We start from the raw sequence: 22673 nt of genomic DNA, 5'->3' as shown, positions 1-22673 counted from the left end.
AAGTTTGGCATGTATCCATGTGCCTCTTGAGAAAGGGGCCGCCCTTTGGGTGAGTGGGAGGTTAAGTCAAAGATTCCCCTAACTTTGGGGCTTTCCCCCTCCTTTGTAGGGTCTCTTTTTGGCTCAAGCACCTTACCCCCCATGCATGGGAAGCTTCTCAAGCACCTGCCTCATCAAGCATGACAAGCACCTCAAGCGCCTTAGTCATCAAGCACGAGAAGCACCTCAAGCTTAGGTCGGGTTCCCACCTCAAGCTCAGCCCTACCTTGCCTAAGGTCAAAGGACTTTTAACACTAACCATTGGAGGTCTTTAATGAAGCTAACCCTAAGGTCTTTTAAGTTCCATTAGCTAGCCTTGCTCTTTGACAGCCCATCTCTCATTTGGACCCCTTTACCATTGGCTTCGTGTTGAGATAGATCCGTAAACACATGTCTATATTCTAACCCTTGTTCCCGTTTATTATCTCACATTAAATGATCAGTTTAATATGAGAAAATCATTTGGGTTGGTTAGATATTAGATTTTATGACATGTCGCTTTGTCCATGACACCACACTTCCTAAGCATCTGTACAATACATATGAGACAGCCTTTGTGTTCAGCTATTCCAATACATCCTCAAAATCTTATGCAGGCACCAATTCAAATGGCTTTCCTTTCGTGTAAGGCAGTGAAACAAGAGGGCCAACTAGCCACACAAGAATCTCTATCTTACTTTGCAAGACCTTGATGGGAAGACTTTCCAAGCTTTCAAGAGAATTGATGAAGATGCATGATGCCTCTCTGAATTGTTGAAACTGCTTAGTAAGATTTTCATGCAAAAGAAACCTCCGGTCTTGGTCCTCAACGGATTTGACATGGTGAGGAAGATGACTGGTAGGCAAGGATGACAATCCTAGAAGAAAATCTATTACCGGAGCTGGGGCAGTGTCAAGATTGTCTGATAGGAAAGCAAGAAAGCAAAGTATATACAACCTGGAAGGAGCACAATAACATGTCAAAACCAACTTCAGATAAGACCACAATTTTGACACTCTTCGTATTCTTTGCCTCACTATGAACTGGAAACCTAGTTCATTAATCCAGACATCAACACTCTGTACGTATAGACCTTCAATGTCATGCGATGACCAAATGGAGCTAAACGGAAGCTCAAACATGAAAGTGAAGGCCTTCCAACTGCATGGATGGACATGATGGAGCCGATGCCAAGAAACTTAAGTCTGAATCAACCACCGCGGTTCACATAAATTCATTCTCAGCCTCCTCTAAAATGACAAGGAATTCGCAGTCCATCTGATGCTAGTGAGTTGTGGTCGAAGCTGTGGCTGACATGCACAGGAGTTATAAGCCCCATTGCAATCTTATCATATCTGAGTAAGAGCTAGAAGCATAGTCTCCTAAACATCCACATTTCTTCGTGAAGAGGGGTATATCAATAGAAGACTACGTGTAAAGGGGTTAAACCCTTCCTTAAGGAGGTGGTTAGTGTGTCCAAAGATCGTAAAGATGTCGACTGAGTGAGGCCAGAAGATGACTCGAGGCATATGTAGAGCCCGAGCCCCATCCTGGGTCCAGACGAGAAAAGGCATCAGCGATTAACAAAGAGGGAGCAGGGGAGGTCGACTGCAACACACAACACAGAAGCTTCTCAAATGTGGGTCCACAACTCCTACCAACTCTATGGATAAAGAGATGCGATCTAATTCAGAGGGCATGCCATCAGGAAGACCTTCAAGGCAGATGAGTCTCTCTAAACCTTCAACCTCCTCTTTCTCTTCTTCTCCTCTTCCTCCTCTATTGTTGAGTAGCTGTCTTGTTGCTAATACATCCTCTGTGACTACAATCATTTCTTGGCCCTGCTGTTGTTGATTCTCCCCCTCACCCTTTGCGACTCCTCGTGTCCCTGCTTGTAGTTGTCTAAGGCGATCACATAAGAATTATGTGTTGACGAATGTCACGCGGACCCCCTGTTGAAGTAAAAGGGTGGAAAGGCGTAGCAGAGGATTGATGTGGCCCAAGGCTCGATACACACACAATTGAATGCAATGTGTGCCCCCACATCAAAAACACCAGGCCATCATTAGATTTACACGCTCTTCATTTGAATGAATGCTCACTATCTTATTTCAACCAATCAACATTTTTGGCCTATCAAAAAATGCTTGAAAATACAATTCAACCTTTTTTTCTATTTAGTCATAAAAAAGAGAAGGCATCTCTATAGCCTTTGCCTTTAGGGCAGGCCAAAAAGTAAACGTGGACACGCCTCTTTAAAATCGAATGGCCGAGTTTATCTCACATCCCGTGCACGCATTTGCCAGCCGTAGACTCCATGACGGGGTCTTCATTAAAGACCCCACGCCCTTAGGCCTTGGCCCTCCCTCAGCTATATCTAACACGGGCATCAGAGGCTCCCATCACTTTTGGGCCCTCGCTAAATTTGCAAATTGACCATGGTAGCGTGTAAAACGTTTCCAACTCGTGTGCACATTTCGTTATTATTGGTCGCTGCGGTGTATATTCATGTACGAGCTGCACTGCTGCAGAGATGGCGAGTCCAACGCAAAGCTTCTTCGTCCTCGTCCTCGTCCTCGTCCTCCTGCTCTTGGCCCTGTTGCAAGCTGTGGTCGCAGGTGCTCCTGAGAAGAACTTGCTCACCTACATAGTGCACGCCTCGCCCACACAGAGGCCCCCCGCGTTCTCTTCTGCCTTTCATTGGTACGCTTCCTCCATCGCCTCCATCACTGGCCTCCCCTTGCAGCTGGCTCTACATCGCCATGGCCCCTTGTACTCTTACCACTCTGTTTTCCATGGTTTTTCCGCCAAGCTTACTCCTTCGCAAGCCTCCTCTCTTCTTACCCTCCCCGGTTTCCTGCTTGCTTTCCCCGACAAAGTCCTCGATCTGCATACTACACACTCTCCTGAGTTTCTCCACCTTACCCCGTCTGATGGCATCTGGCCCTCCTCTGGCTATGGCCATGATGTGATTGTCGGCGTCATTGACACAGGCATCTGGCCGGAGCGCCTAAGCTTTAGCGATGTGGGTTTCGATTCAGTGCCTTCACGCTGGAAGGGTGAATGTGAGGAAGGTACAGCCTTTAACTCAACCCTTTGCAACAAGAAACTCATTGGTGCAAGGTTTTTCTACAAAGGATATGAAGCTGCAATGGGGCCCATAGATGAGAGCAGTGAGTACAAGTCTCCACGCGACAGCGAGGGACATGGCACACACACCTCTTCAACTGCAGTGGGCAATTTTGCCACAAATGTCAGCCTTTTTGAATATGCAGCTGGCGACGCACGTGGCATGGCAATGAATGCTCGCCTTGCTATGTACAAAGTCTGCTGGGAACCAGGTTGTTATGATTCAGACATCCTTGCAGCTTTCGACTCTGCAGTTGCCGACGGTGTGGACATAATCTCCCTGTCAGTGGGGGGCTCAATTGTTCCTCTCTATGAAGATTCCATAGCTTTGGGATCATATGGAGCTATGGAGAATGGGGTTTTAGTCTCTTGCTCTGCAGGGAATTCTGGTCCATATGGAGGGTCTGTACGCAATGTCGCACCATGGGTCCTTACTGTAGCTGCAAGCACCATTGACAGAGCCTTTCCAGCTCCAGTCATCCTTGGAGATGGGTCCTCATTTGAAGGGGCATCTCTATTTCGGGGGTCACTTTGGCAAGAAGGGCAACAGATACCCCTTGTCTTTGCAGGGGATGCGGCCCTCAATGGAAGCACATATGCCAGTCTTTGCGAGTCGGGTTCTTTGGATCCAGAGCTGGTGCAAGGGAAGCTAGTGCTATGTGACAGGGGAGGCAATGCAAGAGTTGCAAAAGGGGGTGTTGTGAGCGCAGCCGGTGGGTTGGGAATGATATTGGCCAACACTATTGATAGTGGTTCAGAGCTTATTGCGGATTGTCACTTGGTGCCTGCTGCGTTGGTAAGCTTTAAAGATGGTGTAGCCATCAAAGAGTACATTCTATCTGCAGGAAGCAATGCGACAGCAACCATAATCTTCAATGGGACGAAGCTTGGCGTGACGCCAGCCCCTGTAATGGCAGCTTTCTCGTCGCGTGGGCCCAACCCTCTTCCGCCAGAGATCTTGAAACCTGATGTGACGGCTCCTGGTGTTAACATTCTGGCTGCTTACACTGGTGTTGTGGGGCCAACTGGTCTCAGTTTGGACGATAGGCTGGTGGACTTCAGCGTGATGTCGGGCACATCCATGTCATGTCCTCATGTCAGCGGCCTTGCGGCTCTACTCAAGGCAGCACATCCTGCGTGGAGTCCTGCGGTGATCAAGTCTGCCCTTATGACCACATCATCATTTTTGGATAATGCTGGGGACCCTCTCAGTGATGCATTCGATGGTGAGGCTGCTGATCCCTTTGCTTATGGATCTGGTCATACGGATCCGACTGCTGCCTTGGATCCTGGTCTTGTGTATGACCTTAGCACGCAGGACTACGTGAACTTCTTATGTAGCTTGGGTTACAGAGGTGTATACCTGAATATTTTCACAAAAGGAAGCTACGACTGCTCTGGCTTATCTTTTAGGGCTCGCGACCTCAATTACCCATCGTTTGCACTTGTTTTTGAAAATGGGGATGATGAAAGTGTGTCAGTAAGCCGTACTGTCAGCAATGTTGGCGACATGAATGCCACATACACCGTGCAGGTAGTTGCACCTGCAGGAGTGAGTGTTGTAGTGGAGCCAGAAGTACTAGAGTTTGATGCAGAGAATAACGTCCTTAATTACACAGTGACATTCCAGGCTGTGGTGGCTAATGATTCCCTGGTTGGGCCGGAAGTATTTCCCACAGGTTCTATACCACTATACACCTTTGGCTCTATCACATGGATGGATGGTGTCCATGTAGTTCGCTCTCCAATTGCTGTCACCATCGCACGACAGAATTGGATGCCAACCACAAGGTCAGTTCCAGTGTCAGCTTCTTGAGAAAAAAATAATTATTGAGCATTGGACATCTATCACTAGTTTTTGAGCCAACAGTCACCTTTCTGCACTCCTGGTCAACCTAGTATAGGTTATGATGCTGTGGATAGTTATTGCGAGCTCATGGTTCATGGACATCCAATTTATGGGTCAAGCTTAGCCTAGCCATTGGATAGTAACAGAGCGTAAGAAGTTAAGAGGGCTGAACAGATCTTACCGCCTATGTTTAAATTGTACATACCCTTATTACGTAGTCTGTAGAGGCTCACATGGAGCTTGTGTTGATTTAAGTCCCGCTCCTCAAGTTTTTACATTTTGTTCAACTGATGCTTTCTTCTTATGTAGAGAGTTACCTACATGTTATGCGATCATGAAGTCATCTTACCTTATTCTAGAAGCCAACTCTAGTGGTAATTGGGAGTCTCTCAATGCAACACCATTTTGCACTCCCTTCCACAGCCAGCTGAATGGTGGCTTCCACCACTTCATTATAAGAGGCCAAGTAATATACAACCCCTTCCATTCATCTTTGTGTCATAGCAGTTACAGACAACTTGATATATATATATAATAATAATAATGTTACAAAGCATCACTAGACATTCTTAGAGCTCCTTATCTGATGCTGCTGGGCTAATGAGTGGTACCCACTTTATGTTAACACGTCTGTTTATTCATGCCCAGGTTTGCTATTCTGTGATGCGTGAGCCGCATTGAAGCTTTACCCTCTCTAAACATTTGTGTTTGCGAAAAACTTTGATGATGGGTCTATCTGTATTTCAAGATGCAGAATCGAGCACAATGAGCCCATTTGGGGGGACTCATCCAAATGTGCACAGTTCCCTTCTTCAATCTCAGCATCTCTTCCTTGATCTTGTAGAGGCTCATACAGTCGGCCCGAGTCCTTGAGAATGGCACATTATGTTGATTTGGCTTAGGTAGAGGTGTTTATCCTGAAAGAAAATATCTAAAAAGGAACTAAGTCCCGTCAAAGTCCCTAGTCTCCAAATAATCCCCAAGAATTCATATTAGGTTTTGTTCCGGAATGCAGACAATAGCCCGGCACTCTCTACTAACAATAGCTATTGCCAAGAGGGTTGGGACCCCATTACTTTATCAGGGGGGAATACTAGTGTTGTGTTGGCTAGTTAAATGGACAGTTCACAAGTAAGTGTGTAATGTTTTTTTGTTGCAGATTTGCATCGAGGACACACACTGCTTTAGTTCCCATCCAAAGGCTTTTAGAGATAACGGGAAATGGTGCTCAACACTCATCTGAGATAAACAGGAAAAGCTCAAACTTGCTTCAAAGAAGCCGGATTTCCCAATCCAAGGTCTGAGGTGCATGGAGAGGTCCATGTCAGAAAGCCAATGCCCATCCGAAGGCTTTCAGAGATAACGGGAAATGGTGCTCAACATTCATCTGAGATAAACAAGAAAAGCTCAAACTTGCTTCAAAGAAGCCGGATTTCCCAATCCAAGGTCTGAGGTGCACCGTGCATGGAGAGGTCCATGTCAGAAAGCCAATGCCATTGGATTTTAGAGATCTCCTTGCATCTCGAACCCTTTTACTGTGAAGGCGTAGGGCTTGTCGCTAGAGACCTTCACCAACCTCCATGGCTGGCCACCAAGGGGAGTCCCTGCCATGGGACGACGCAGTAATCTTAGGGATCGAAGCAGATCAGACCCTGAGGCTGTGCCAGTGAACTTACTCAAGAGGATGGTAGTGAATAGAGAGGTATGACCAGCCTTTCGAGTATCACAATTCGAATTATTTGAGATTTCTCAGCAACAAGACCCTTTTGCTACAGGAGCTAATAAGAGCTACAATTGTTGTAGGTAATGGCCAGTTTGCCAGTGGAAGTTTGACATCTCTCACGTCTAAGCCTTCTTTGGGAATGCTTGATTTAGTTCGAATGCTCTAGACCAAAGAGCGAAAGGGTAGTCCCTTGGAGAACTTAAATTACCCTTCCGCCTACTAAGTACTATTTGACCGATCAGTTACGGTGCTCACTTGTTCAAAGGTTTCCCCCCATGACCTTTGGGGAGTGTTTGATTTAGCTCGAATGCTCTATAGCAAAGAGTGTTGGACGTTTTGACGGAAGGATGTCCCTTGGAGGACTTAAATTATCCTTCCTTTTTGACCGACTGGCTACTGTGCTCACCCATTCAAAGATTTCTTGCATATCGAACCCAGATCTTTGGGGAGTGTTTGATTTAGTTCGAATGCTTTAAACCAAAGAGTGTTGGACGTTTCGGTGAAAGGGCAATCCCTTTGAGGACTTAAACCCTTCCACTACTAAGTACCATTTGATTGATTGGTTGTGTGCTCATGCCTTCTTTGTCCGTAGAGAGACCACAAATCTCACATTTAATTTTGGCTTATTTATGGGTGAATGGGTCTAGCACAAAGGAAGTTCATGCAAATTTTGGAAATCGTCCCTAACTACGAGGACAAGAAGAACATCACGTAGGCCAATTAAAAAATGATTGATGTCTATGACCTGCTTGCTATAGACAGTTGGAATCCAATCCACTTCTTGAGCTTGTTTTGAAGTTGGTGCAACATTCCAACTAGAAGAAGTTGTCACATATTAATTTACTAACATCGGTGATCAAGTGATCATAATCAACAAGTCAATTCATATTGCAACAAGAGGATACCAAGCAAAAGAATAAGTTGAGAGAATGAAGACATCTCAATTAGTCTTATCATTTTGTCAAAAACCGGTGGGCTTCAACTTGATGTTAAATATCCTAAAGACATCATCTATCATCGACTATATCTTGTTTCTTCTTCTTTGATAGGCGTATCAAAAATAAAAAATTACATAAACACGTACTTATGCATGCCCTACTATGTGTTCTTCTCAAGTTCAAACTTTATCATGTATCACATCTAGTGTCATGTTGGTGTAAAATGCACGCACGCGCACACATATACTAATAAATCATTATACATTTACCTACCTTTATCACTCTCCTCATGCATTTTTGTGTCTCTTGAAGAGAATTAGCCGTGGTGGAAGCAAGGGAAGGTGGAACAAAATTTTAACTTTTCAAGCATAAAGGTATCGGAAGTGGCTTGGTGGCAGGAAGCTCACATTGTGTACTTTTCATTCAAGATCTAAAATATATTGGGTGTATAAATTTTTTAATTTTCGTTTCAAAACCACGAAATCCTTGGACTATCTTGCTATTGCATTCCTTCACCGTGGAGTCTTGTATGCAACCCCCCCCCCCCCCCCCCCCCCCCCCCCTCTCTCTCTCTCTCTCTGTGTGTGTGTGTGCATGCAACATCACGGCACTTGACTTGCACCTCGGTGGTCATAGTCAAGATGTCAAAAGCTAGTGGGAACTACTCTCTCTCTCTCTCTCTCTCTCTCTCTCTCTCTCTCTCTCTCTCTCTCTCTCTCTCTCTCCCGCGTACACGCAACAGCAGGCAGGTGACTTGCACCTCGATGCTCATAGTCAAGATGTTGAAAGCTAGTGGGAAGTAGCTTATTTATTTGAAGCAAAATTGATTTTGCTTCACCGCATCAACATATTTAGATGTTGAGGATGTTTTGGATACGAACTGGCTCAATGTGTTTAGCATCAAGTGAGAAGAAGGCAAAGATTTCTTTGCACCAACTAAGGACACACAGTTGCATGGGTAGTTTTTGGGAAGCATGTGGTGGACCATTGCAGAAAATTGCATGGTGGAATTAAAAAAAAGACTAACATTTGGTTGGCACAGAATGAGGGGAGGTCCAATATGGTTAGTGATTAAGCCTTTGGCATACCAACATGCAGTGAGCATTATTATGTATGAAGCCTTGTATGAGTGATGTTTCCATCTCAACATGTGTCATTCTCTTCCTTATTATTCCATTGTTTTTATGACTACCACTGCATGCACCATCCAAGAATTTCTTTCTCAGCCTTTAAAATGTTGACTATAGCATTCCTCATCTTGATCTTGTCTATAAGCCATGCTCATGTACTCTATATACAAATGTGCATCGGCTAGTGCAGCTTTGTCCCCAAAAGTCTGTTTGGCTTGCACGACTTTGGATATTGGATGTCTCCAATATGACAACATCGCTAGTTGCAAACAATCAATTGTTGCAACTTTGTGAATGTTTATAACATCACATTGCTTGTTGAATGCATGAGTGCTACCTGATTTTTTTCTAGGCCTAGCTCTATGGACATAGCTCCTTTTCTTAGTTGTCCCATCTTTGATATCATGGTCACTAGCCATGGCATCCTGCTCTCTATCATTTTGAGTATGAAGAAGAAGATCTAGTTCTGTACTAGTGGTATCTCCTTCAAAACTACTTTTAGTGTTGTTATCTATGTCATCATCTTTATATTCATCACTGGAAGCATCTAGGTTGTCGAGGGGATCTCCCATTTTTTCCATGAGGGAGTCTTGAATACCCTCAATGGTAGAAGAAGATCCGGTGTCTTTTATGAAGGGTTCACCATTCTCTAATGTGAGTTTCCTAATAGACTAGCTTACCACATTCAAACTTGAAATATCACTTTCATGTGGATGCAAAAATCCTTCCATGATGACACCTAAGCTACTCTCACCTAGTTCGCTGCAGTTTATAGCCTCATATGGGTGGACCAACAATACCACTCCATTACCAAGTTTTTTGATCTATTGCTGGCCCTAGAGATGACTCTTTTCTTTTCCAACTCTCTCATCTATCAACCCATATCAAATAAAAAATCTTCAACTATTCTGTTAGATCTTTGTGTCCATAACAATATCATTCAATGGCCATTTAATGATGCTTCCAACTGCTTGAGACATGGTTCTTTGAAACCGCAATTTTGAGATGCATCCGTGGAATGAATAACCCCATGAGCCTTCCTTGTAAAACCATCAACAAGAAACACTGAATCACCTTGTTTTGGACCTTGCAATTTCTAAGAAAATCAAAAGATGTAAGTAAAGTTGTATGCTGAAACGTAGAACTCAAAATTAATACATTCCCAAGCTACACTAATGATGTTGTCAACACCTTGCATCCCACTCAATTCAAGTGAAGCTACATGGAGTCAATCCACACTATTTGATAGGAGGATCAAACTCAAGTTTGAGCTTAGATGTATCTAGGTGCTAGAAATCTATAGCTGACAAGAGTTGCAAGATGGAGCCCAAGTTACATTGAGCCACCCATGGAGTTTGGTAGGAGGCTCAAAATGACACTAGAGCCTTGATGTACATATCTATACTAATAGATAAAGGGGGAGGGGATTCTGGCTCCCCCCCCTGACACGCGTCAACAACAAGAGATCAAGCCGGCAGTGTCGCCTGCAGGTCCGGGAAACACAATGACGCAGGGGGGGAGAGAGAGAGAGAGAGAGAGAGAGAGAGAGAGAGAGAGAGAGAGAGAGAGAGAGAGAGAGAGAGAGGCGGCCGGCCACACTAGTAAGTACTAGAAATCTATAGCTGACAAGAGTAGCAAGATGGAGCCCAAGTTACATTGAATCAGCCCATGGAAGATGAGATATACATTTAAGTGCTATAAATATTTAGTTGACAATAGTTGCAAGATGGAGCTCATGCTACATTGAGGCACCCATGAATTTTGGTAGGAGGTTTGAACTCAAGTTTGAGCCTAAATGTACATCCAAGTGTTGGAAATCTATAGCTAACAAAAGTTGGAAATCTATAGCCTTGGCACGTGTGAATAGGGGGGCTGAATGGGGAATGCCCTGGCTCGTGGGACAACGCCTTGTGTTGGAATGAATAGAGATATTGAACGGCAGTCGGATGGTGAGGCAAGGCGTTGGTTTGGTGACGAGGTAGAGCTTCCAGTCAAGCTAACCAGAGCAGCTAGTCGACTGGTGGCAAAGGGTCGGGTGTTGGTGCAGACTTGATCGCAAAAGAAATTGATGCTCGATCGAGTCGACCGCCCGGTGACTTGTCCCTTTATGAAGTTCAATTGAATCCAAGCTTCGGGTCCGCCCACATGCCGTTTGACAAAAATAAGGGTATGGGATTTGAGTCCAGGACCCCACAACCAAGATTAGGTATCACCAAGCTAACCAGCCCGCCTTCTTCGTTGTATTGACAAAGAAACTTTGCCTACACAATATCTGCTAATTACAGCAGCTTCGACCGAGAGTGCCAATCTCAAATGTGCTCCAAATTAAGCACAAATGGGTTCATTGAAGATGTCTATGCTATCTCTTTTGCACACATAAAAATTTCGCAAAAGAATTGGGCTATGATGAGCTCCAAAAACTTAAAAAAACATGAAGCGGGTATTTGTGCTCACACACATACACACATATAAGCGAACTATCAATCCAAGTTTTTTGTGCAAAAACATAAATGTGATGCAAGGAAATATGAGTGATGGTCATTGCAAGCACAAGAGAGAACTTCAATGGCCTAGCTTAGGGAGAATAATGTGAATGAAAAATTAATAAGATCTAGTGCTAGATTGCAACTTAATCTAGCTTTTAAGCCATGATACCACACGTAAAGTACATAGATTAGGCTTGCATTCATGATGATGGTGAAAGAATCATGTGCAACCACACTAAACACAATTAGGAGACTCAATGTATGAAGAGAATAGGGACAAACTGGATTGATTATTCAACTAGAATGCTAGTACATAGTGAGCCATTATATAGGCTTCGTGAGAAAGCTTTGGATAACATCATAAGCGATGGTAGGCTTGAAGATCAGTCTAATTTCCTCTTGGTTGTGCATACCTCTCCATGGGTGTATGTCAGGACAAGGGTCCTATGGGGCAAGGCCCAACCTAGGGGGTCAGGGACCTAGGCCAAGGGCCTGGACTGGACCAGTGCGGACTGGGGATCCGCTTAGGGCAAGAGCTAGGAGCTAGGCCTATATAAGGGGCGGTAGGGAGGAGGATCCTATGTTCAGTTACCCTAGGTCTTACATTGGTATCAGAGCAAGGGTTTCTAAATTTGGGAAGGCACAGCCGTGGTCTTGCATGCTTTTTGCATGTTGGGGTCACTGAGGGAGTGGAGACCATCTCTTGTGAAGGGGACGAAGAAGGCGGGACTGCGTGGGCAAGCACCCTTGGCAAGGAGAGCCGCCGAAAGAAGCTGCTCCATATCGACCGCGGGCCAGCTCAACAGGAGCGCCCTGGGATTTTGAGCAGGGTTCGACACAGCGGCATCGCCTGTTTCTCGTCGCAGCGCTCCCCCTCACCTCCGTGAGCTTTCCGGCTGCCTGTCGGCCTGCCATCTCCTGTGTAAGGTATTTTTTTTCACACACCATGGGCGCCCAACCCGTTTGGGGTTGAGGCCAAGGGTTTTTTTTTTCACCATCCAAGGGACGGTACCCACAGCGGGGTACCCCCCCCCCCCCCCCCCTCCCTCTTGTGAAGCCCGGGCACGGCTCAGCATACCGACAAGGGTCCTGTTGTCGGCACGGCCTCTATTTTCGGAGATTTTCTGAACTTGCAGAATTTACAATTATCTCCAGTGCATTTGCACACTGTTCTTCTGCTATTTTTCGACACTCCACGGGCCCTGAAGACCGGAAATTGTGGACCAAAATTTGGCAACCAACATTTGCAAGCTCCTTCATCAAGTCCTCATACGGTGACTTGCAACTTGCGGGACTGCATCCAATGCCAGGGAGTTTATTGGGAAGCTCGACTTTTGAGACACCTTCAAGGTTATCGGCAATTTGAAATTCCTCGACGATTGAGCCGCCGAGAAAAAGTTAGTACGGCTCATCACCGGCCTCTGTGTTCGATACGGCTACGAACTTTTTTACACTCCAAGGTACTATTTTCTCTTTTGTTCGCACAACACGGATTCGCCATGAGTGCGGAACTTGATGATCATCACATGTTTGACTTCGAATACTTGGCGTTTGTTTCACCTGTTTTGCCGTGTGGCTGGATACTCTCACAGAGGGTACCCACGTGGCAACCGCGATGGATGATACACACCCAAGCAGTCTATCTTTCTCTCCGCGAGTATCTACACCTCCTCCTCAAAGCGTGTTTGATATTCTGGAGGATGATAGTAACTTGCCGGATGCCGGGGAGTTCGTCACTCGACAGGACTGGAAAACTTTTGAGACATGATTTCGCAAGCTAGTTGTACGGGTCCAAATATTGGCTACGCAAGTGCACAACCTCACACGATTAATTTACAATATGTTATCAGAATCAGCTTCTCACTCACCAGCAATCCAAGGGGTTGTCTGCCCAACAGTTATGACCAAAGAGGTCCAGCAGGTAAAGAGAAATCGGTTGTCGATACAGATTTGGTCGTGACCAACGTGGTCAGGAAGCGACTTTCACAATCAAACTTCCAATGTCAAAGCGTCAAAAATTATGCTTTTATTGCTTAGGAACGCATCAAAAGAAGCAGTGTCCACATGTCCGACGAATTAAGCATGATGCATGAGTTCGTGATTTGACATAAACTCCAGTTTTGGTGCATGGCACAATAGTTCTATGGCTTTGCACATGTTATTCTTAGCCATTTTCTCATACTTGAATATGGATTTTCAACCTATTGTAAGCTTTTTCAATTGGGTACTGTTATGCCCCAATTGCTTTTCTGCTAAAGTCATTTTTGGTACGACCAGTCACATCATCTCGGCTTATACAATCCGCCGAAAACATTATGAGATGCATGCAAGATCACTGAATTAGGTTGTATATGATACACGTGCCCTACAATTTTACGTTTCGCATTTACTTTGGACAATATTGTTTGTTGTGAAAAGCCAAATGCTTGGCCCATTTCACATGAAACAAGGCTTCTAATTTGTACTCTGATTAACTCGGCATCAAGAGCAATTGGCAACCAAGTTTGGGGCACCTACATTTAATCAGCATATCATCTCATCGAATCCCTACCAGTCTAGCCGGGGCAAGGCACTTATGGTGTTGACTTTTACTGTTGTCACGGTAGCCACGGGCTTCCATTTTTGTATGCAAGGCATGCTACCTAGGTGGTATAAAGTACGCTCTCACACAATCATTTTGTCAAGGACAATATTAGTTATGCATTGTTTCCCATAATTTTATTTATGGTTTCTATCAAGGCACACACCACTAAAAAGAACCTAAAATTTCTACTGGATTCACTCGCAAGGTGCCCTATTCAAGTCATCCCCATACAGTCACAACCCATATACGGTAGACGGTCAAGATGTGACTTGTGTTCTCTCTCGCGATGCGAGCATCATACAGTCAGATTGTTGCATGCTTATAGGATAAGCTGCCAGTCAGGCATAAGATGTCTAAGAGCACACATTCTGGTCACACACACACTAGAAATGTCAAGAAAGTTCCTCAGCCCAGCATGCTCTTTTGTTCGTTCTTCATCTCTTTCTCTAAGGAACAAAATGAAAATTTTCTACGAAGTTTTGTTTCATGTTTCACTACTGAATTCTCTTGAGCCAAGATGCTCTAAAACTCTCAGCTAGAAATTGGGCAAAGTGCCATCCATATTAGTCTTCATACATTCGACGATTGAACACTTATTTCCATGATGGCTAGGAACCAAGCACGCTGGCTAAGAGCCATTGCTAAACCTAGGATAAGACCCACTTGTTGGTATTCCTTGGATGATTGTTCTCAAGATCGAATAGCTCTACCCAGTGGAATACACATTGACGTTATTTGACAAGCAAGCGTCTTTTCATTACGGATGTCATTACGGATGTTTAGGGTGTCATTTTTGCACTACATGTTTTCAGTGCGACACTCAAGTTGATAAGTGAACATTACGTTCAAATTTCCAGGTACGCATCTATTGATTTGGTGTTATTCCATTTTTAGTATGCTTTGCTCGGCTTTTCAAAACGTATAAGTATGCTTGAATGTTACAGAGCCATGCCAAGGGCATGTCGGCACAAAGTATTCTGGGCCAAGTGTCCAATCTATCTTTCTGCCTTATGCTGTTACGAACCTACTTTTAGGGTTCAATTTGGCACATGTTGTCACATGGGATACAACATGGTCTCGGAACTCAAGGAGTTCGGTTTAGCCAGTGTGGAGCAAGGCTAATGAGGGTCCCTCTCACTCCCGTCGTAGAGTGTTTGCTTTTACCTCCACACACAAGTCCATCTTGTACTTGAAGGATGTTCTTTTTTACACATCCTTACATGAGACATATTCCACAGGTGGAGAATATGAGTCTCTGGACTGACACTCGTGCCATTATTTCAATCTTTGTCAGCACACCTGGTAAGTCCTTGACGTATGAAAGTATTGACACAATCTCCAACCCCACCACAACAGGTGTTCAAAGTCGAAAACCGTACTTAAGCAAATTCTAGAATAGGGAGAAAATCATATATTCAGAAATGCGTTGTGCTAATGTATGCTCTGAGCAGATCCTTTAGCACAAGATTACTCTTTGTAATCTGCCTATCTCCTTGGATAATTGATAGTACTGAGGTGTGTTTTCAGAATTCTAACACGAGGACACTCCCTATCTATGAACTTTTCAAGATACTCAGGCAAGTAGGAAATCTGGCTCACAACTGCATGGAAAGTTACGCCAAGGTTTCCTTGCATTATTCTAATACCTTCAGAAGATCTGAAAACTGGTTATGCCTTTGGACAACTCTTAGTTATGGTTACTCCTTTACAGTACTCAAGTGAGTTATAAATGGAGTTACCATTTAGACCCAAGTGGTTGCAAACGGACAACAATGTTGAAAATCAAGATGTTGCTCTTGGTTTCATTGAACCTCCTCACTGCACCAATTATCGGTCATACAGACAACTGGCTCACTTATGGGACGTCAATAAAGAAAACATCAGTATTCTTAAGAAGATATTACTACTTGTGTTTTCGAGGACGAAAACTCTTCCTTAAGGGGGGAGTAATGTCAGGACAAGGGTCGTATGGGGCAAGGCCCAACCTAGGGGGTCAAGGACCTAGGCCAAGGGCCTGCACTGGACCAGTGCAGACTGGGGATCCGCTTAGGGCAAGAGCTAGGAGCTAGGTCTATATAAGGGGCAGTGGGGAGGAGGATCTTATGTTCAGTTACCCTAGGTCTTACAGTGTATGTGTGTGTGGGTGTGTGTAGCATGTGGAGTCAATGCAGGCATCAACTAGAAGTAGTAGGCAAGTCTAGTAGGCAAATACATTGAATAGACAAGGTAGAGTAAGGGGAGAGCTCCATGGTGTGGGCTTAGGCACAAATCCTAACAAGGTATTCTCTCAAAAATTGGTTCTATTTGATTAAAAAAATTTAAATTTGTTTGAAGCAATCTATCTCAAGCATGTTCAAAGAGAGAATAATCAAATGCCAAATCAGCTTGCAAGTAACTATTTGTCGATGCATGTAGTAGGCTTGTTTGTGGCTCCAGTCATGTACGCAGGAAGGGAAGCTTTGAAGGACGTTGATGATTTGATATGTCTGAGATTAAAGATGATGAAGTGTCGATCATCCATATTGATTATAAGCTGGTGAAGAAAGTGAGCATCATGGCAAAGACCGGGTATTCTTTCATATTATGAGATCGGGGCTTTGGTGGCCTTGTCTTGTCCGAGATATTCATTATTGGTGTAAGACATGGCATACATTGCTCCAAAACCAATCTCGATCTCTTCTTTTTAGAGCACCCTTTTAACTGATTCCTTGAGTTGTAGTCAATGGCTGCCAAACGTTGACTACAACTCAATGTTTGACAACAATGATAAAACTATAGAAGAAGAGGGTTGTCCAAAAGGAATGTAGGGTCACTTTTGTAAATAAGGATTTGATAGTTTTTTCCATGACAAGATGCTTAGAAGGGTGCTGTAAAAAGAAGAGATTGCAATTGGTTTTGGAGCAATTTCATGAAGAAAGCGGGCATTAGGGCAAAGACCGGGTATTATTTTATATTATCAGATCAGGCTTTGGTGGCCTCTCTTGTGAGAGATGTTCATTATTGGTGTAAGGCATGTCATGATTGCCAAATCATGGGAGAAAGAAGGTTGGTACCAAGGTCACAAGGAGCTATTATTGCTTATGATACATTCAAATTGGGATTTGGATGCTATTGGCACTCTTCTCAAGTCAAAAAGCAATAAGAAATATGTTATTGATACCATTGATTATCTTACTAGATGGATAAGAAGCCAAGATAGTCAAGGAAGTGAATGCTCATACAATTGTAGAGTCTATATTTGATTCTATTTTCTATTGTTTTGGTGTGCCTCGGGTTCTTATCTCTAATAGAGGTCAAGGATTCCATAGTAAGCTAATGCAACCTTTGGGAGAGAAATTGGGTATTCAAAATAGGTTTTTCTCACCATACCAGTTTTAATGTAATGATCTTGTGCAAAGTGGAAATGGACAATTTGTCAAGATGCTCACCAAGCGTATCTACAAGTAGGTGGAAGAATGGGAGGTCAATTTGGTTAAGTGTTTGTGGGCTTAAATGACTTAATATAAAGTGGCTACTAACTTCACCCCCTTTGATTTGGTTTATGTCAAAAAGGCATTCTTGCTTATACATGCGTTGCTTGGAGCATTGAAAGGTATATGAAACGTTAATAAGGCTTAAAAGGGATATTGTGAAAGATCCAATCACTTGTCTTGACACATTGTAGATGAACAAGGAATCTACTATAGATTTTTATGTGAAGCAAAGGGAAAAGAGACTTGCCAATTTTTAATCAAAGATTTTTTTTAAAGGGTATATAAGAAGGAGGTTTGGTGATGAGGTACGAGAACTATTTGGATTTTACCTTCCAAAAGAAGTTCAAGAAGAAGTGAACAAAACCATAGAAGGTATAGAAATCTTTTCCTATTGGTACATATAAGTTGGTAAGGATAAATGGCAGAGAATTGCGGCAAAGGGTGAATGGGGTTCATTTAAAGCTCTATATTGACAAGTCCTTTGTTCTTGGTGTCAATCAACTATAGATATAAAGGGTGGGCAACCCACCTAATTGTGGTTGAAAATGCATGTTCAACAAGGGGGTTGGGCAATGATGGTGCACGAAACCATGTCAACAAAGAGAGATGCTAGAAGTGAAGGGGATCGGGGAGCACCATAGACGGAGAGTGAGAGAGAGAGAAGGAGACACACATGATGTGGGTGGGGAGACTGTGAAGTGGCAGCTCCCCCTATACAGTATACTCACTATAAGTATAGGGTAACACTGGGCGGGCGCCCATGACCTGGGCGACCGGTCAAGGCACATAGGCCTTAACCCCAACAACCTCCCACTTAAAGGCCAATGTGCCTTTAAGCAAGATCTACTAGTGTACAACAATAGAAGGTGAGAGATTCTCTCAACCTATGCCCACTGACTCTCGATGAGCTAGTGCATCCGACTCTATTGATAGACAAACATCCCGCTGCGGAAGCCACACAGAGCTAGCTCCAAGCTCTGCAAAGAGTCTACAAGAGTTCATGCACTCGTGCAAGTATCGGTCCAATACTTGCAAACCTCCCCTATGCTCTATGCCGAGATCAGTCATCGAACAACTAATCAACCCTGCTGCAAATGCTCCCACTGCAGTTGCTATGTCGGGCCTCGAGATCAGCATCTCGTACATGAGGACACCGAACGTTGATGCAAACCTGGCAACCTCTGCCACCTCCAACTCAGAACTCAACTCATGGCAATCCTGTCCCCTATCATAGAGACCATGGCACTCTGACTCCGAGCTCTGGAGTGACTCCTCGTGCCCACCACATATCACATGTGTACCAAGAGTATCCATCTGTCCCGTGATCACAGAGACAACACCGTCTCTCCCGTGATCCACATGCAATGGGTAATGTGTACCACTCCTGGCACCTCTCGCAATCACTAGCGAACCCAAATGCATCACAAAATCTCGCTCTCGTAGCGAAATCTGACATCCACAATCTCTAAGCTGACCAATCGAGATCAAACTCACTGTCAAATCTGGTACATAGCGCACATGTCGTAACAAGTAAGATGCACCACTCGGTAATGACAGTCTCACATCTCCTGCACCTGCTATCGCATGCACCGATCCATCGGTCAAACGTACACTGCCAAGCATCCCGCTAGAATAGCTACAAAACCATGCACGATGCGGCGTGACATGAAACATAGCATCTGCGTCTAGCAACCACTGCGAAGGGAGTGCACTATCCACATGTATAGCATCTCGTGCATAGCTCGAGGTAAAAGTGACATCCCCGTCACTAGTATACTTCGACACTACATTTGCCTCAACTGTCAAAGCAACTGAGTCCATGGCATCACTACATACATCTCTAAGACTGCCATGTCTCCTACGATGTCGCATACGACGAAAACAACGCCGTCTAACGTGTCCAGAATAACCACAATACCAACATATCACCTGTCGGCATACTCGTGAATGTACATGTCTCACACGAGTCCTTGATGACTCAGATCTATCATACATATCATGTAATCTGCGCCAAAGTTCTCTCGAAGTAGGCTCATACATAACAAGAGCATATACAGATTCCGCAAGGTGCAAAGAGAGTGTAGATAGTGCCATCTCCTCTAGCTCCTGCCACTGATCGTCAGACATGTTTGAAGGTCTACATGCATCACCACTCAATGGTCGATGCAACCCTCGCTCTGTCAATGCATCAAGCATACACTCTCTCCATGCCGCAAAGTCTGACCCATCAAACACGCGCATCTGTGAGAGGTCACAATCTGATCGATCACCTGTCTCTGTCATGAGCACAAGTAGCAAGCTAGATAGCAAAACCACCTCACCAACAATACCTGGAAACTGTCTACCAATATGGCCAGAAACACAATGTAAAACCTGTGAGACACACTCCAAAACAGAGCTCCCGCAATGTCAATACAAGCCTTGGCTGCTCTAGTATCACACTGCAATCTGTGAGCTAATCACCAAGCCCACACTGTGCGGTATCGATGCATACACACGCACAAATCTCCCACCTGCAGAGAACACCGCACGCAAATGCTGAGTGCAACCTGCAATCTCTACCTAGATCGCATAAATGATACGCATAAAACTCCTGGGAAAATTTCGCCAGAGTTTCGACGCACAATGGCTATCAACACAAAATAACCATTGTCCTGCAAGCTCAATACAATGAGCAATCAATGCGTATCAAACTACACTCAATATACATGCATAAGCTCTGCAAAACTATGGCAAACAATGCTCGAGATCACAAGACTCTCCCACCTGAGAGCAAACCACTGTCTCAAGCAAAGAAAGATACACAACTCCTCACTCTTGCGAGAGTGGATACAAAAACACAAAACTGTGTCCAAACTGACAAAACCTGTCAAAGTGAGAGTAAACACTCGATCACAAACTATGGCGAGAATCTGGGAAAAATCCGACAGAATTTCCCCTGAAAACTGAGCAAAAAACTCAAGTACAATCTCTACCATAAACCATAACACTACTCAATGCCAATGAGTAGAAATGCTAAAATGGCTCCACATTTTCACATACAATGGCAATCCGCACTCAACGTACATCAATGGAGTGACCGCGCATAAGCAAGCGCCAAAAGATTTGCAATCCGGAAACTTGATCAATGCGAAAACAATGCTCTCAAGAGAGCTCACCGGCACTTGAAAGTGCTCGTCAAAATGCATGTATAATGGGCATCAACCATGCGCCATAACCATATGCAAACCATCTGCAAAGAACATGAATCCAAGCACAAAATCACTGTCAAAGTATCCTGTGAAAACCAGTGAAAGAAGCTCCACCTGTGTGCTCCAAAAAACTGTGTCTCTCAAGAGACCGCCTCGATGGTGTGTAAACGCCTCCGTACTTCGTTGCCCAAGTCTACCAAAAAACCCTCAAACCACAAGCTTAACACAAGCTACAATTGCATCTTCAGCTCAGAATTTATGCACTCAACATCAAGCATCTCCCGTGCTTCCAAAAGTGCATCAAACTCGCACACAATGCGACAACAGAAAATCTGGAATTTCTGTATACAGTCAGTCTGAGCTGAATATCAGCAAAACGGTGAGGAATTTGCAAAAAGTTTCTTCTGCAAAGTTGTAGACCACGTCGTAACGGATGGGCGAGTAGAACAGAATTCTCAGATCTGCATTCTACAATGAGAAAAACGAATCTGAAAACTGTGCTGCTGCGCACACAGTTTTAGGGCAACACCTTACACACAATCTTCCACACTCCTTTCTGAGCTTCCACAAGAGCATACATCACTCTCAACTGAGCTCACAAGCTCCCATTGCATTCTCACAAAGCTTCCAAGCTTTCTTAATCTCTCTACCGCCGAGAGCGAGCGAGCTATCGCCTCGAAGCTCTCAAAGCCGTCGTGCTCTCCGCGGTCACCATAGCTCTGATACCAATTGAAGGGGATCAGGGAGCACCACAGACGGAGAGTGAGAGAGAGAGAGAGAGAGAGAGAGAGAGAGAGAGAGAAGGAGACACACATGATGTGGGTGGGGAGACTGTGAAGTGGCAGCTCCCCCTATATAGTATACTCACTATAAGTATAGTAGGGTAACAGTGGGCGGGCGCCCATGACCTGGGCGACCGGTCAAGGCACATAGGCCTTAACCCCAACAAGAAGCATGAGCATGCATGTATGATGGATGATGGTGGTATTTTTGCACAAATGCTTGATGTAGGTTTGAACTTTGGACATGTACCTACTCAATGTGCATACCGAAGGTGGTGTTTTTTTTACCATAACAATGAATTTGATAATATTTGTTGCCAAGAGCTTTGAGCTGTGCTTTACAACAAGTTTTCAAGTGAATCTTTGTGCATGAAGTTATCCTTCTATAAAGTTGGAAATGTAGAGACCATAAGGAATTTTTGGAATTTTTCCATTTTTAGGAGTCCGATACGACTAGTCAGAAATCTCGGGGTGTAGATTGAAAGTTTGAACTCAAATTTGGATATGCACATTAGGGGCCAATCTCTACGGCTTAAAAATCAAAGTCATGATGAGGAAAATGATAGTCAATGAAAGATTGCCTAAAATTTTGAACAAAATGTGGGTAATCCTATGTGCTTAGGGGGAATCCTCAAGAGGGTCCCAGATGGCGTTGAGTTAGTCCCACATGCAAGTTTCTAAGCAAACTTAAAGAATATATACTATAAGAGGCACACCTCATAAAGCATCTCAAAGGAGCTTGTATTATGAGGATAGATATTGTGTTTAGCAATTGACATAGGTGTTGTGCTTTGACTTTGTTTTATTGACTTTGAAGCTAGTAGGTCTACTTTTCATTCTTCCTTGTTGTACGCAACTGGTACTTTTAATTGTCCACCTTTAGAGTGTGAATTTTGATACTTTTGTGTCCCAATCTTAAATAGATTTATATATTCACATTCATGGAACTTCCAATACGATGTCTTCATTCATGTGCTTGACCAGAATGCAAACACATCTGTGAAAAGAGAAATCCGTTCACAAAGATGTTGAGGTTGATCAACTACAAGGTTGGAGTAAATTCTTTATGTCATGATTTCACTTTGGCTTTGCAATACTCGAAGGGTTAGGTGGTTGCATTTTGTAAGTGGAATAACTTACTACATTTATCATGGCACCTATACCTTGTCGATCACAATGGCATGTTGTCCATTCGAGTTGGCATTTTAGCTCTTTGATAAGAGTCACATTTCTTGACAAATTTTTAGCATCTGCAAATAGATTTGGCCACCATATTCCAACCATCAAGATTTCTCTATGCGTAGTCTCATGAGGGAAATGGCCTCCTACTAGACCTGCATGTGGTTGTTCCAAGATAGAAATATACTCA

General features: G+C 44.0%; 1 protein-coding gene and 1 pseudogene across 1 annotated transcript; one reads left to right on the top strand and one right to left on the bottom strand.

Moving 5' to 3' along the window:
• Window positions 1-510: 510 nt before the first annotated feature.
• LOC147436896 (UDP-glycosyltransferase 86A2-like) lies at window positions 511-2034 on the bottom strand (annotated as a pseudogene).
• Window positions 2035-2498: 464 nt separating this feature from the next.
• On the top strand, window positions 2499-7292 carry LOC147436895 (subtilisin-like protease SBT1.7). The gene is made up of 4 exons (XM_086486284.1): window positions 2499-4939; window positions 6157-6295; window positions 6547-6699; window positions 6801-7292. Exons 1-4 carry the CDS (start codon window positions 2553-2555, stop codon window positions 6828-6830), a joined length of 2709 nt encoding a protein of 902 aa, XP_086342410.1. The 5' UTR covers window positions 2499-2552; the 3' UTR covers window positions 6831-7292.
• The last annotated feature ends 15381 nt before the right edge of the window (window positions 7293-22673 follow it).

This window comes from Adiantum capillus-veneris, chromosome 17 (assembly GCF_014529385.1).
Source record: "Adiantum capillus-veneris isolate H3 chromosome 17, ASM1452938v2, whole genome shotgun sequence".
Taxonomy (NCBI): Eukaryota; Viridiplantae; Streptophyta; class Polypodiopsida; order Polypodiales; family Pteridaceae; genus Adiantum; species Adiantum capillus-veneris.
This window is presented reverse-complemented; position numbering and strand designations above follow the sequence as displayed.